The sequence below is a fragment of the Akebia trifoliata genome, chromosome 3 (genome assembly GCF_017979445.1).
Source record: "Akebia trifoliata isolate Shusen 1 chromosome 3, ASM1797944v1, whole genome shotgun sequence".
Taxonomy (NCBI): Eukaryota; Viridiplantae; Streptophyta; class Magnoliopsida; order Ranunculales; family Lardizabalaceae; genus Akebia; species Akebia trifoliata.
This window is the reverse complement of record NC_141377.1, coordinates 42,749,258-42,765,151: the sequence shown is the minus strand read 5'-3', so window position 1 is coordinate 42,765,151 and position 15,894 is coordinate 42,749,258. Positions and strand designations below refer to the sequence as shown.

The 15,894-nt window shown below is 33.8% G+C and overlaps 1 protein-coding gene across 3 annotated transcripts; it reads right to left on the bottom strand.

Moving 5' to 3' along the window:
- Positions 1-575: 575 nt before the first annotated feature.
- On the bottom strand, positions 576-13,587 carry LOC147407122 (cyanidin 3-O-glucoside 7-O-glucosyltransferase (acyl-glucose)-like). 3 transcript variants are annotated; one of them, XM_086435519.1, is made up of 12 exons: positions 13,115-13,582; positions 12,843-12,902; positions 4,712-4,770; positions 4,232-4,307; positions 4,111-4,137; positions 3,840-3,927; positions 3,490-3,748; positions 2,883-2,998; positions 1,617-1,837; positions 1,390-1,521; positions 1,137-1,227; positions 576-1,051 (listed from the first exon to the last, which is right to left on the bottom strand). In XM_086435519.1, the coding sequence occupies exons 4-12, from the start codon at positions 4,290-4,292 to the stop codon at positions 820-822; spliced, it is 1,227 nt and encodes a 408-aa protein (XP_086291645.1). In that variant the 5' UTR covers positions 4,293-4,307; positions 4,712-4,770; positions 12,843-12,902; positions 13,115-13,582; the 3' UTR covers positions 576-819. The 3 variants fall into 3 exon arrangements, with proteins under 3 accessions (XP_086291645.1, XP_086291644.1, XP_086291646.1); XM_086435518.1 differs by having other exon boundaries at positions 4,066-4,137; positions 13,115-13,578; XM_086435520.1 differs by having other exon boundaries at positions 803-1,046; positions 4,066-4,137; positions 13,115-13,587.
- Positions 13,588-15,894: the final 2,307 nt, after the last annotated feature.

Sequence of the window (15,894 nt, the reverse complement as noted above, 5' to 3'; positions counted from 1 at the left end):
TGAAAGCTGTCGTTGGGAGTGTTTGGCTAACTTAATTATTTTGATGGATGTGTCTTTGTTGGGATGTTTTTATCAAACTATGGGATTAACGAATTTAATTGTTTTAAAAGAATTTCTTGATTTGTAAAACCTCTAGTTTTATGCACCAATCTCTAGTTTTCTGCTTACATGCGTAAATACTTACTAATCATATCTATTCTTTAATGTCCATGACGGACAGAGGTGTGAGAATATCTATAAGAATGGGTAGCCGTCCCCATCCAATGCACGTGTTATCGCTCCAATTATTTTTGTTAATGCGCTAGGGATTGAGGTAGAGTTAATACATGAGTATGTGAGATCTAAATTTAATTTCTCCACGATTATTCTTGTTATGATTGTGGATTATTGCCCAAGATTCGTTAAATGGGTGTAATACTCCAGTAGTTCTAAAATCCATTTCAACCTCAAAAGTATATTTATCTTCACGTTCATGATCATGGCTTCCAATCAAGGGAGAGGCCTCACGTCTTCTCAATTCACTTATGTCAAAAAAAAAAAAAATTATTTGGAAATACAGTTAGAGTTAAGGAAATACATCAATCCTTAGAAGGTTTATTTGAAAGTTACATGGGTCTGAAGTTACAAGAGAAATCTTAGTCTTAGCTAATGTAATATTTTTAACCCAATATAGATCATCCCCCAACAAAAACAACCTTTCATAATTCAGCTGTGAAATACCAGGCAACTTAATTCAATGTGTTCCTTATTAACCAATGTCGATCTAGATATAACAGTCTTATGCATTTAAACCAAGAAGTAACAATTTACTAATTAACGTTACGAATGTGATATTCCACGCAGTTTAGTAGCCTTCACTGAGTTCCTTATCTTCGTGCTTTTCTTCTTCAGGAAATCAGAGAACCATAATGCAGATAACTTGAGTTTTCGTGGCAAATCGTTATCCTCAAAGTCCACATAAACAAGCCCATATCTTGCTTGGTACCCATGAAAAAACTCGAAAAGGTCCATGAATGCCCATACAAAGTATCCTCTTGCATTTGCACCTATCCTGCAAACAACCAACATAATCAACATTCTTAAGGAATAACATCTACAATTCTAAGGCAATGGTGAGGAAACTAGATAAGCCTTACCTAATTGCATCAAGCATACTTCCCATGAACTCACTCAAGAAATCAATCCTAGCAGTGTCATTAAATGTCACATTCTTTGGCGTCCCATAACCTGACAAGGTTACCAATTTGCTTTCAACATAATAGTCATACTAATGGATTGATGAAAACTTCGATTAAATATGTAACCTTTAGTTACAAATAGTTCAACTAAGACACAAGAGCATAATCATCCCAAACTTGTTTAAGATTTGGTAGAGAGAGATGAATGTACCATTTTCATGAATATAGACAGGAGGATTTCCATAATAGTTTTTGAAATATTCGAGCAAACTTCGCATTCCAGATGGATTGTAGGGTACATCACTCGACAAGGTATGATCTGGGGGTTCTCCATTTTGATAAACTGTAAAATGGTTCCAAAACATGGATTGAAGTTGCAAATCTTTCCTCAGTTGGATTCTTAAGAGAACAACTCTTAATGTAAGGGAAAAAAAATACCTGAATATGTACAACCCATGTCTTGGAAGAAATCAAAAGGTTCAATCTTTGAAATATCAGGGTAATCTCCTACATAAAGTGTGTAGTAGTGATTTATGCCGATGAAGTCGAAAGACCTCTTTAGTAGTTCAGATTCATGTTTGGTGAAAGATGGGATCCTTGAGCCAACTTTCTCCTTCATGATCTCAGGGTAGTCTCCAAAAACAAGGGGATTGGCCATCCTGCAAATTTTTTGGTTCTAATCAAACTGAGCAATCTAATTTATGGTATATATCAAGATATAATTGTAGACCAAATTGAACAAACTAAAAAGATACATATACATGGGTTCTACATATGAGTCAAGAGATGGTTTTGGTGAAGATGAGTTTCTCCATCAAAATGGTTGATGTGTTTATGTAGCCATTGGTAAGCTGCTTCTCTTAGCCCCGCTCAGGTAGTTCATTCCGAGAATGTGGTGCAATGGAATATACATGTGGTAGCAGAAACAGCGGCCCGCTACATTACAATATTATGCTCCTTATACAGGAGCGGCTTTAGCTAAGTATTTAACGTATCAAGCAGACGTTGATGATTTATGATGATCTCTCCAAACAAGCACAAGCAACTCGCCAAATGTCTCTTCTATTACGAAGAGGGAAGTCTTCACCATGATCACCCTCACAAAAAATCATCTCTATAGAAAACTTCTAAGCAAATTGAAATTGAATTTGGGGTCCAATTTGCGAACCTCTTTTGATGATGATAAAAATGTAGTTATGCCAATTTTTTTTTCATTTTAAATGATAAAGAGAAAGAAAAATATGTATATATAAGCATGTACTCTTGTGCACCATTCTCATATGGATCTATAGGACCACATGGAGATTATACTAGGGATGACTTTTGGTGAAGATGATCTCTTTTGTTAGAAATGTTTACTATAGTACCAGGACTACTTAATGGTGACTAAATAATAAAATACAAATATACAATAGGTAGTACTAGTCTTCCTGTTGTTTTTTTTTATGTATATAAATACGAGTCGTGATTTTCTGACGGCCACTCTGGCACACAACCTCATATGCCACCTGACATGGCATGATCTAGAACCATAGTTTTCCCTCGGGATACACAAATGTACATCCCCATAAATATGTGCAGTTGTGTATACTGAGGAAAGAATCTATGATTTTAGCACATGCCACATCAGGGGGCGTATGGAGTTGTGTCAGAAAATCATTATTCTATAAATACACTTAGGTCCATAGATTGGAAATCACTTACCAACCAGTGAGGAAATCATTAGCTCTTTGTGTTGCTTCAACATCTTCCCTTGAGTTTGTCATAGAGGTGCACCAAAAAACATAGATATTCAAGCCTATAAAACCATTCTGCCTGGTCTGCATGATATATTTTATTCATCACATCTTTTTTATTATCCCCAGGAACATCAAACCTCAGATAAAACCACAAAAGCAATAAAAATAGAAGAACACTACAAAATGTAGGCAAAATTTACATGATTCGGCAGTGTACCTACGTCCACAGATGAGATGAGAGTGATTCATTAACTCTGAGAAAGAAATTATAGGTCTAGGTTTCTCCCTCTCTATCTATTTCGATTTCAATTTTCTAGACGAGTTATGTACATTATATATAACCCAAATCAAAATAAAAGAATTGCTCTTGGTTTTGACTTGAACCTCGCAAAATCTACAATACCTTACTAGTGAACAGGACATGAATGGTGATCAATCGCCAACTAGGCTCAAGACATTCAAAATAATATAGTATATATGGTCAAGATCAAGAAGTTAAGTATTACTTTTTGACAAGATCTCCAAGGTGGGGGGCCTATCAACTTTGCCCTAAATACAAGCCAAAGACTCACTTGATATTTTTCTCTGTACACATTGGCAACTGATGAGTGTGCTAGCAAACTATGGTGCATTGCTATGTAGGGGTCCACAGAGTCATTGCCAGGCCTGCAGCCAAGATAGCCAGCCCGATGCGAGCAAATCGAAGGTGGAAATGTTGGGTCGCCAATGGTTGCTAAAAACACAGCATTGGGCTCATTGATAGTGGTCCAGTGGGTGACCCTGTCACCAAACTCTCTAAAACACACATCTGCATATTCTGTAAAATCCCCACTGAACCAGAAAACAAACCCAACCCATGTCACATGAAATCTTATGTGCAAATAATAGAAGAGATGCTACAAAGGAAAGGGTGTAAAATTACATTATTTTGGGGCTCAGCCATCCTCCATATTCATCTTCAAGTATTTGAGGGAGGTCCAAGTGGAAGATAGTAACATGTGGTTCAACTCCTATAAGTTCCAATAAATTGAAAATGCAGCCAATAATAAGCAAGGGGAATGAAGAAATAAATCTAAAATAGTAATAATGTTTTATAAAGTTTTGATATTGATGACAAATATTAATTTGCGCAATTTATTTTTTCAGACCGTGGGCTATCAATTCGTCGATGAGATTATTATAGTACTTGAGACCTTTAGGATTAACTGCTCCTCTCCCATCTAAAAATAAAAACAACTAGAATCAGAATCATATATCAGTTTAACACTAGGATATAGTTAATTAAGCAAATTTGGTTAAAGTGTGTGATCATACTAGGGAGAAGCCTTGACCAAGAAATGGAGAACCTGTAGGCTTCAAGACCTAAATCACTCATCAGCTTTACATCTTCCTGCATTTCTTGCAATGGAGAGATTTAGAAACTTATAAATGATCTCAAAATTTGGATGATTACAATTGTACATGGGCTAGAATCATAGATTTTCCCTCGGGATACACAATTGTACAACCCCAAAATATGTATGAATGAGTATCCCGAGGAAAGGAATCTATGGTTCTAACACATGCCATGTCATGGTCGTAGGGGGCTTGTGTCAGAAAATCATTATTCTTATACATAGGATTGATAATGTTCAAACGTTCATTTGGACATATTAACCTCCAATACTTTACATTTCCAATAATACCCATTACTTGGTTTATTTGTTGGTTAAAAAAAAAAAAATAAAGATATAAAGTTTTTTTTTAAAATATTAAGTGACATTTTGTTTTTTGGAAATGAAATAAAGATTTTACCTTGTATTTGTGGTATTGATCACAAGCTACATCTCCAGTGCTGTGGTCTGGCAGTGTCCCTGTCAAACATTAACACACTTCATTAGGATCCTCAAACCCTTCTAAGATGTTCTTCTGTTACAAATTTCAAACTGAAATTTAGGGTTTAGGGGCTGCAAGCCTGCAACCCCTTCACCTACAAAATTAGTGTCCCACTAATGGCCTAGTCATGGTGACCTGACCTAATTGTAAAGTAAATGAGACCATAGGGAGAGTTGGATAGAAGACGATGTCGAATAAGAAAAATATTTTACCATAGAAGTGTGAAAAATTTTAAATAACGAAGATAACAAAATCACACAAAAATAAGGATTTACGTGATTTGATAGTGTGCCTACGGCCACGAAACAAAATAATAAACAGTCACTATTTTTCTCTTAAGTTTTTCAACCCTTGAGATCTCTATTCATAAATTCGGGAGTTACCAAAATATGTAGATCTCCCCCAAAAATAAGAAAACCTTAAAGAAAATATTATACGAATGCCCTTTTCATATCAAAAAACAATATTTGATTTACCCAACAAGAGGTTGAAGAGCTTGATGATCGAAGTGTTTTAGGCCAGATGTTAGAGGTTTGAAATGAGGGTATTTAGGTCAAGAAGGGCTCTCTCAGTATGAAAACACAGGGGCTGTCCCAAATAGGCACCAAAATAAGAGGATGCCTTATAAGCCTTGGGCTAATGTTGGGCTGCAACCTGGGCTGGTTGGAGGGTAGACTCAGGCTCAACTCAAGTGAGAGAACCCTTAATCCGAGCTCAACTCAATTTGAGCATTAAACCTTGAAACTGAGCTTGAACTTGTAAACTAGAATTGAGCTCGAGTTAGGTAGTTTTGAACGGGTTGTGCCCATTGAGCAAACTTAATTTTCCTTTGATCAGCAAATAAATTTTAAATATTAAAAAGTATAATTATATAAATAAAAAGATTTATATCTTAAAAAATAAATAATTAAAAAGTAATTTAAAAATATTCATAAATTATTATATGGCCTCAGGGTTCGAGTTGAGTTGGGTTGCCGTCCCTTAATTCAAACTCACCCCAAATCAAGATCAGGTTGAGTTATTCTAACACAGACTCACCTCATGTTCTACATAACTTGGCCCAGACTTGCCTATCAATCGAATAGAGCCGGGGATAAGCTCGAGTCAGCTGGTCCAAGTTGCAGCCCTAGGCTGAAGTTGCATTACAAAGGGGTCTACTTTTATTGGGCCAAATATTGGGTGAAAGTGCAGAGCACAGTTTTAGAACTTAAAACTTGGCTTGACTGTTCTTTTTCAAATGAAAAGTCAAGTGGGCTAAGCGCTCAGTAATTAGTAGGTGAAGATGGTTTTTAAACACAAGTTGTGGTATTAATAATCATAGACTTTAACCAACTTCCCAAATTAGTACCTTCGACTGTACTCGACTTACATCAAGTCAACTCGATGATTTATGATTCTTCGAAACCACAACTCAACTTGGATCCATCAAATTGTGTGGTCTTGATTGAGTCAATATAATATATAAATAATTTAAGCATAAAAGTTTAATTACTATTAGAAAATCATCAAAACAGACTAGAAATAAAAATAACAATAATAGGCGAAATGAAACATTTGCTACAATAAAACCTATCTTCAGACCAAAATACCCTGAAGTGTTTTCTTTGAAACCCTGTCTCTAAACCACCCCCCCCCCTTTTTTTTTGACTTACCTAAGTTTTGAAACGACGGTTGCAAGCCTCGATGATTTTGATTATTCAATTTTTAAAGCTAGACACTAGATAAATTTTCCTGAAATACCAAAAAGGCATACATTATAGTGGTGATACGGCCACTTGGACCAAACATCATGACTAACGCTTCAAAATTTTAAGTATGTCATTATTTCTTTGTTATTCATTCTCACAAATCGTCAAAATAGATTTTTTTTTTTTAATTTTTTTAAATATAAATCTTTGAAATTATGAGTTTATCATTCTCATTTATCGCTCACCATCGTAAATCCTTGGAATAGATCGCAACTGTCACTGAAAATCTTATAAGTTAAAAGAGGTGAGAAAAGGGGAGGGAGGAAGTTGAAAATTTTGTCTTTAATACCTCGTTCGGATTTTTGAAAATCTATTTCTCATTTCTTTATTTTCATGGATTCAAAGAAAATAAAAGGAAAGAAATTTTATAGTTTCTATAGAAGTTTTCAATGAAAACACTTGATGGAGGGAATTTTACTCTCGTCTCGATTAATTGTTCATGTCACATCATTTAACATGTATCCTGAGACATATACGTGACATCATCAAGATCAAATCTTATCTAGTTAAAAAATAATCCCAATAGGAAAGCAATCTTTCCTTGTGGGTAATTAACATATTTGGATAAAGATGAATTAGACAGCTACAATTAATCATAATTAAGATTCCTTTTTGAGATAGGATTTTCTATTTATTTAAAGAGGATATAACTATTGTAAAATTAAAAATTAAAAAGAAAAAAAAGAAAAGAAAAAGAGGGATCTAAGAAGGGTACTCTCATGAATCTAATGTAAAAGGAAGTAGGTCCTATATAGCACACGGTTCATAAAACACCCTATAGCACAGATCTAATAGATGAGAGAGAGTTATCTTGAAAAAAAATTAGCATCTCAACACCTTATGATCATGACTTAGATCTGATTAAAAGAAGAAAAAAAATATCAAAAAACAAATTTTTTCCTCCCGATCCATGTCTTTGAAAATGAACGGCTATTGAACTTCCAATATTTTAAGTGTGGAATTTAATTATATGGTTGTTGTGGTGCTCTTTCAATTGTTGGATCAGTGCTACAGGATGTTTTAGGAACTGTGTGCTACAGAGAATCCACTTCCAATGTAAAAAAGGATATTCATGTAACATATATATAGAATATAATAGAATGACTCCTATGGAGCCCGTGGATGCATGCAGGCATCTTTTTTTATTATTATTTTTTATTTTATAAATCAAGTATCTTTGTCAAACCACATAAAATCTTGGTGTTCTTTTTATGTCTTTTCCCTCTTTTTCTATGATTTTTGTTATTTCTTAGGAAAATCTTGAAGAGCATGAGCCAAGGTATCCTAACAAAGTTCTTGAACCTTGTGGTCAGGCATCTTTGCCGAATCATATAAAATCTTAGTGTTCTTCTTTTTATCTTTTCCCTTTTTTTCTAAGATTTTTGTTATTTCTTAGGAAAATCTTGAAGAACACGAGTCAAGGTGTCCCAACAAAGTTCTTGAACCTTGTGGTGGAGCAAGTTTTGATCTCCACAATATATATTAGTAAAAAATTAGAAAATTTCAAGTCTAACTTTTTCTCTATGCCAAGGATGATAAAAGTTTAATTTGGTAGACTTTCTCTCCACTCCTTATAGACCTTTATCCAAATATGAATGAGTGATGACAGATCTCTTCAATCAGGTTTCTTAGAATCAAATAAGATGATTATATAAAGATTTTCAAAAACACTTCTCTAGATGCATGATTTTGCTGTGAAACAACTTTTTGGATCCAGTATCATATAGACCGATATTTATCAGAAATACACGCAAACAATCCATTTGATTGATGACTTCAAGTATTGGGTTCAACAGCCAAAGTGTTTTGTCTGATCTTCTATGACTAGGTCGATCAATCTGTGATGTGCAAATCATTCATTTAATTCGAGCAAATAGAGATGAAATGATTTAAAAAAATTCAGTTTCCATCGAACTAATGAGATAGGTAAATGTGTGAAAAGAATACTGATTTAGATAACCAGATATCTTCCATATTTCATTGTCTCTTTTGATCTTCTTGGACAACAACTCTGTAAAAGTTGCAGGTCAGTTGGCAAAGTCTTTGGTTGATGATACCATATAGATATATATGGGTTTCGAGTCCCTTGACATTACCAACTTATTGAGAGGAGTGCACAAGTCCACGTCAATACAATGTCGAATGCACTAATGCAAGAAGTCACTCCTGCATTACTCTTTAAAAATTAACTAAGACAATATTATTATTATTATCCAATATTACAAAAAGACCTTTCTGGAAAGGTCGACCATGAACACTGTTCCACGTTCACAGTCATTCTCCTTAAAATTATTGAGAGACTTTTTATTTTTATCTAGACTCCATGAAACGACATTTGAGGTAGTCTGTCAAACTACGATGAAATGTAAATAAAGACGTAAGGGTGTGTTTGATTATACCGTAAATTCTGAGGCAAATGATTTGTCATGGAAATTAAAAACAATTATTTTACGATGTTTGACAATGAAATAAATTTAAAAGGGTGGAGAAAAGGATTTGCCTTGCCCATCAGATTTGCCGTTTCAAGCAAAAAATCTTTTCTCACCGTCCCCCTTAGGAAAACGATTTCTCACCGTTAATTAAAAAAAAAATACCAGAAAAATTGAAAACCCATACCTCTCTGTACATATATTTGGAATGTTACGCTTCTTTGTCCCTATATATTTGGATGTTGAACGTTTCTTTGTAATTATTGTCATATGTTATTGAGAGTAAGTCTAGCCTTACACCTTTGTCTATGGTAGATGATATTAAGGTGGTTCAATTCACCTTGTGGCATCTAAAAACATGCCAAATGGCATAATGGACAAAATTCTATGAACTTCAGAAGTAAAAAAATATTAGATTATTTTACGTCATTAAATCTTGATTTTACATTTGGGAGTTTAACAACTGTCCATTTACACAACCTTAGATCAACATAAAAAAAATGTTGTTTTTTTTATTTTTTTATATGAGTTGTTCCATAAAATCTAGAGAGGTGTTGGATTGCCAGTTTGGTAATCCATGTGAGCTTAAGGATTCTTTAGTAAGATTTGAAATCTTATTAAGTTACTAAAGAAAGTGTTTTTCAATCAACAAATTGGCAATCCTCAACACTATATCCCTCTTGAATTCTTGGAAAAACACATATGGAAAAAACATATATATATATATAGGGGGCGGTTCAACAGCCCTAAAGTTTGCCAAACATTTTTTAAAACATGGGTTAGAAGGTTTGGAATAAGTTGGTTTTTTGTGAGGATGATCTCTACGATGAAGAGATCATCCTCACCAAAAATCAGCCTATTCCAAAACTTCTAATCCCATCAAAAGTGATTTACAAAAATAAGATAATTCACGATTCTTCAACTTGTAAACTAGGGTTAGAAGTTTCAAATGAGCTGATTTTTGGTGATGATGATCTCTTCACTGTAGAGATCATCCTCACAAAAAATCAGCCTATTCCAAAACATCTATCCTCATCAAAAGTAATTTACAAAAAATGTTTGGCACCATGTTTGACAAACTTTAAGGCTGCCGAACTGCTCCCATATATATATGGGTCCCGGTCGGCACCCAACCATTTACCCAATCGTTTGCCCAACATGTTTTGTCCTACATGGGTTAGAAGTCTTGGAATAAACTTATTTTTGATGAGGATGATCTCTATGGTGAGAAGATCATCATCACCAAAAATCAGCCCATTCCAAGACTTCTAACCTCATTAAAAATGATTTACAAAAAATGGACGGTCCACGATTTTTCAACTTGTAAACATGAGGTTAGAAGTTTTGGAATGGGCTGATTTTTTGTGAGGATGATCTTCTAACCGTAGAGATCATCCTCACAAAAAATCAGCCCATTCCAAAACTTCTAACCCATGTAGGACAAAACGTGTTGGGCAAATGGTTGGGTGCTAAACATTTCACTATATATATATATATATATAGAGAGGGTCGCGTTATTATGACCCCCTTTGCGACACACCTTTTTGTCTTATATGGGCAAAAATGTTTGGAATGGGCTGATTTTTTGTGAGGATGATCTCTATGGTGAGGGGATCATCTTGGCAAAAAAATCATCCCATTCCAAAACTTCTAGACCGTCCGATTTTTGTTGAAAAATTATAGACCGTCCAATTTTTGTAAATCAATTTTGATGGGGTTAGAAGTTTTGGAATGGGATGATTTTTTGCCAGGATGATCCCCTCACCATAGAGATCATCCTCACAAAAAATCAGCCCATTCCAAACATTTTTGCTCATATAAGACAAAAAGGTGTGTCGCAAAGGGGGTCGTAATAACGTGACCCATATATATATATATATATATATATATATATATATATATATATATGGGTAGCGTTCAAGGGCAAACTTTTTAGCAAACATTTTGGCAAAACATTTTTCAAAACATAGGTTAGAGGTTTTGAAATGGGCTGATTTTTGGTGAGGATGATCTCTACGGTGAGGAGATCATCCTCACCAAAAATCAGCCCATTCCAAAACTTCTAACCCATGTTTACAAACTGAAAAATGGTGGACCGTCCATTTTTTGTAAACTGTTTTTGATGGGGTTAGAAGTTTTGGAATGGGCTGATTTTTAGTGAGGATGATCTCCTCACCGTAGAGATCATCCTCACCAAAAATCAGCCCATTCCAAAACCTCTAACTCATGTTTTGAAAAATGTTTTGCCAAAAAGTTGGCCATTGAACGCCCCCTTATATATATATATAGGGTCCCGTTCAGCACTAAACATTTTGGCCAACATTTTAGCCAACCATTTTTGTCCTACATGGGTTAGAAGTTTTAGAATGGGTTGATTTTTGGTGATGATGATCTCTTCTAACCCCATTTTTACAAGTTGAAAAATTGTGAATCGTCCATTTTTTGTAAACCATATTTGATGGGGTTAGAAGTTTTGGAATGGGCTGATTTTTGGTGATGATGATCTCCTCACCAAAAATTAGCTCATTCCAAAACTTCTAACCCATGTTTTGCCAAAATGTTTGGTGCTGAACATTTCCCATATATATATATATATATATGGGTCATGTTCATCACCAAACATTTTGGCCAACATTTTAGCCAACCATTTTTGTCCTACATGAGTTAGAAGTTTTGGAATGGATTGATGTTTGGTGAGGATGATCTCTATGGTGAGGAGATCATCCTTACCAAAAATCAACTCATTCCAAAACTTCTAGCCCCAATGTTACAAGTTGAAAATCGTGGACCGTCCATTTTTTGTAAACCATTTTTGATGGGGTTAGAAGTTTTGGAATGGGCTGATTTTTGGTGATGATGATCTCCTCACTGTAGAGATTTTTGGAATGGGCTTGATACAAAGTTAATTTTGAAAACGAATGGCTACGAACTCAACATCAAAATTAACTTACTTAAAAAAAATATGCTTTCAAGATTTTAAATATATTAATAAAATTCAATAGTGAAAATTAAATACTCTTTCTTAAATATTGTATTTTTATGTATCCTCAATGTTTGTTTATTAAATGGTTTTTTTTTTTTTAAATCCAAAATATTTATGCAACTCTGAATGGTTTTATCATGATTTTAATATAGTTATTATAAAAAAATGATTAAAATAATATATTTTTTCAATTACTTTTCTATGCCCCTCAAATAATATAAAATAAATTTTCATGATGTACTCAAATAATAGAAAAGGATTTGTCAAACAATATTTTCCCTAGAGTTAAACACGCCTTACGGAACAATATATATTACACATTGCTAAGGTACAATGGGGATTTTATATTTACTGATCCATTTCATTCAGAATCTTTATGAAAATCTTTCCAATCTTCTGTAAATTTGACAGAATGATATATATATATATTACCCTATGCATCGCACCATGGATAGTATCGTATGAGTCGTGATTTTCTGACTCCCCTCTCAGACATATTCTCTCACTACTGTCCCGACGTGGCATGTGATAGAATCATAAATTTTATTTTCTCGGGATACATAACTGCACATCCTCACAGACATGTACATTTGTGTATCTTGAGGAATAAAATCTACGCTTGTGTCACATGCTACGTCGGGATGGTAAAGAGGGAGTATGTCAGAGGGGGGAGAAAATCATTATTCGTATAGTTTATAAGTGCTTAGGCTGGCATATTATTTATACATTTCTTTGTTTATAAGAAAACTAATTGAAGAGCACTAAACAAGTCCCGTGTGGGGTGCTCAGGATAGAGACTAAGCACCAACCGTTGAAGTTAGATTCTCTCACTTTAAGCTAATAAAAGGAAAAGAAAATAATAATAATAAATAAATAAAATAAAAACTGACCCTCATGAGCAGCAACATCCCAGATGGTGGGTGTTCTTCCATCCTCAGCCACTGCACCTTCTACCTGCATACATATATTCCCATTAATGAAGATACCCATCTGTTTTTTTTTTTTTTAATAGAAAAAAAAAAAGAAAAAAAAGTTTTCTCTCTCTCTCTCTCTCTCTCTCTATTAGTTTAATTATTTTATTTTTAAAAGGTTTTTTATGTAAGAGAGAGGAAATACTTGGTAGCAATAAAACAGGTTTAATTAATTATAAGGAAATAGAAACATGCCTGATAAGCAGAGGTTCCAGCACCAAAGACAAAGTCAGATGGGAAATCATCTCTGGAGAAGTAACTAGATGGGTTTTGCTTTTGCCCCAACACCTGTACTACTACTTCTGCACTTAACAGAATAAGAAGAAGAGAAGAAGAAGGAGATCAACGAGAATCCGCATCAGCTCTGTATCTAATCGACTCTTGCCTCTTTTTTTTCTTTTTTTCTTAACCATATGGGCTTCCTCTATTCATTTATTCAAGGAGAGTGGATCTTAAACAGATTTTTATTAACAGTTATTTTATTTTATTTTTTAAATTTATGTCTCATTCCCAAGCTGCACTAGGGTTTATAATATGGTGCTGGTGACATTTTTAATTGGTCATTATTTAGGGCTGAAACCTCGGCGGGTTGACCAAAGCTCAACTCAAGTAGTGGCAGAACCCTCAAGGCCTGAACCTAAGTTCAATCCAAATTTTGAACTACTAAACTCAGCTTGGTCCAAATTAAGTAGTTGGGGTCGGTTGGACTCATGAACAAGCCCAAATCCTCAAAGTTGTTTTGCAATGATTCAAATCAACTAAGCTATGGTCTAAGCCCATTGAAAACAAGAAATATATCCAATACAAATAGAAATTTTATATGTTAAATAAATATATATAGTTAATATAAAAACATTTCTATATTATTATCCGGATAGAGCTAGTATTTTCTATCAGTGGTGGCTAAGTTCTAATAATGACCGATCATCTTTATTTCTTTCTATGCCAATGTTGGGATCATTATTGTAAGCGATAGTTGGCCAATAATTTTGTTGTTATACTTTAATTAAGATTAAAATTATTTTCCATTAGGTTTTATTAAGAATAGGGATAAAAGACAATGCATGGGTTTTTTCTGTTAGTCTATTAAGAAGATTGATGTTAAAGGAGGGTATGCCATCATTTTCAAAACACAACGGGTATCTCTTAATGCAGTTTTGGAGACTACAATAAACCTCAGATTCCTATACGCCCATGTGTAGTGAAGGTATCCTCAACGTTGGTATTTTTGTAAATTGAGAATGCCTTAAGGTGGGTATTTTGTAAATTAAGGATGCCCTCAATACACGTAGATCAATAAGAATGTGAGGTCGTCAAAATGCTAACCTCCAAAATTGCACTCCACTAATATTATTCATTAAATATATAATTGTAAGAAAAACACTTTTCTTACAAATTTAGTAATATTTTAAGTCTTACTAAGGATCGTTTTGCTCAAATGGGTTACGACATTGATGATCTAACATTATACCCCTAGATTTCTTGGAAAAACTCACATTAAAAAAAAAAAAAAAAAAGAGCTTCATCTAGGTTTTCAAAATGGATGGTTATCAATTTTTCATAGAACTCCCAAATTTAAAATTAAAATTCATCCGTGAAAAATAACTTATTTAATTTTTGTAGTTAATAGAATTCAGATCTTCTTTTTAAATGCCACAAGGTGAGGTCAACGGCCCTTAGTAAGAGTTGAAATCTTACTAAGTTAATAAATTAAGTTAGTTGGACTCTAATTGTAAAATGTCATTTTGTAATTTAAAATATTAACTAAGACAACTTTAGTGATAAAAACAAACCTCAATCACTTTGGATTTCAAAAATGATCTTATCTTTTTTTATTTGAAAAGATAAATCAAAGGATTTTATTCAAGTTAAAGATGAGAGTCATTTTGCATTAGAGAGTGCTGAGGTTGCGGGGAAGACACTTTGGTGAATCTTTGACACACTTGACCTATCTCAACGTGTTTCGTGAATCATTGAGATACACTATACTTTTAAATTTATGACATTGTCCGCTTGACTAATGTCTTCTCTCATTGGAGGGGTGATGATGTTACGTGGACTTTATACACTGTTGGGAGTGGGGGCCACATTTATTTAATCTGGTCAAAGGAAAATAATATACATTCAGTCAACGTTTGAGGCTTTCCATCAAACGAACGGCTAAGATGAGAGGATATTTCTAGAGATTAAAATTACTTCACACCCTAATTAAAGATTAAAATACTTTTTACACATTACAAATTACAAAAATGTGGCTCAAATTATAACCTCAATATTACAAAACATTATAAAATTCGTTCAAACAATTTCAATAGTTACAATTATGATTAGACTTGTATAAAATCCTAAACCCAAAAGATATAAATTTAGCAAAAAAAAATTGAGAGAACTTCTATTGGCATCCCAACTTTTACTTATTCACAAACATTCACTTATTTTCTTTAGAGATATTTACGACAACATGCATGACTTTTGTTTTAATTACGGTTTCGGTACATTGTCATTTTTTTTAATGAAAATATGATACACTTTTACACATATACGAACTCCTAAGTTTAAAAGTGATGAATTTATGAATTCATAAATATTAAAAGTGACAAACTTACATTCGTAGATGCGTAAAAAGTGAATATTGTACCGTGTGCATGTTTTGGGAATTAAAATGAACAATGTACCGAAATTGGAATTTCGATATATTCAGTGCACAATTTATAGATTCACCCTTTCCTTTATTTTAATTGGGGTGTAGTAAGTAAGAGTTGGGGTGTCAATATCATCTCTCCTCTTTTAATGAATTTATTTTCAAGGACTTTGGAAAGTAGTGTGTGCCTGACCTTCTAAGGTAGTAAGGATTTCACCTTACCCTTGGGCTCACCCTTTGGCATCCAAAAACATGATCGGATGCTTCAAGGTTGTAGAGGAAAACAAAATCTATAAATTTAGAAGAAGAAAGAAAATTTCAAAAAAAAGT

Coding starts and splice junctions, on each gene's coding strand:
- LOC147407122 (XM_086435518.1), bottom strand. CDS start 4,292: ATGAGTGATTTAGGTCTTGAAGCCTACAGGTTCTCCATTTCTTGGTCA. Junction 3,928..4,065: donor CGACGAATTGATAGCCCACG/GTCTGAAAAAAT, acceptor TGGAACTTATAG/GAGTTGAACCACATGTTACT. Junction 1,228..1,389: donor TGTCTATATTCATGAAAATG/GTACATTCATCT, acceptor TAACCTTGTCAG/GTTATGGGACGCCAAAGAAT.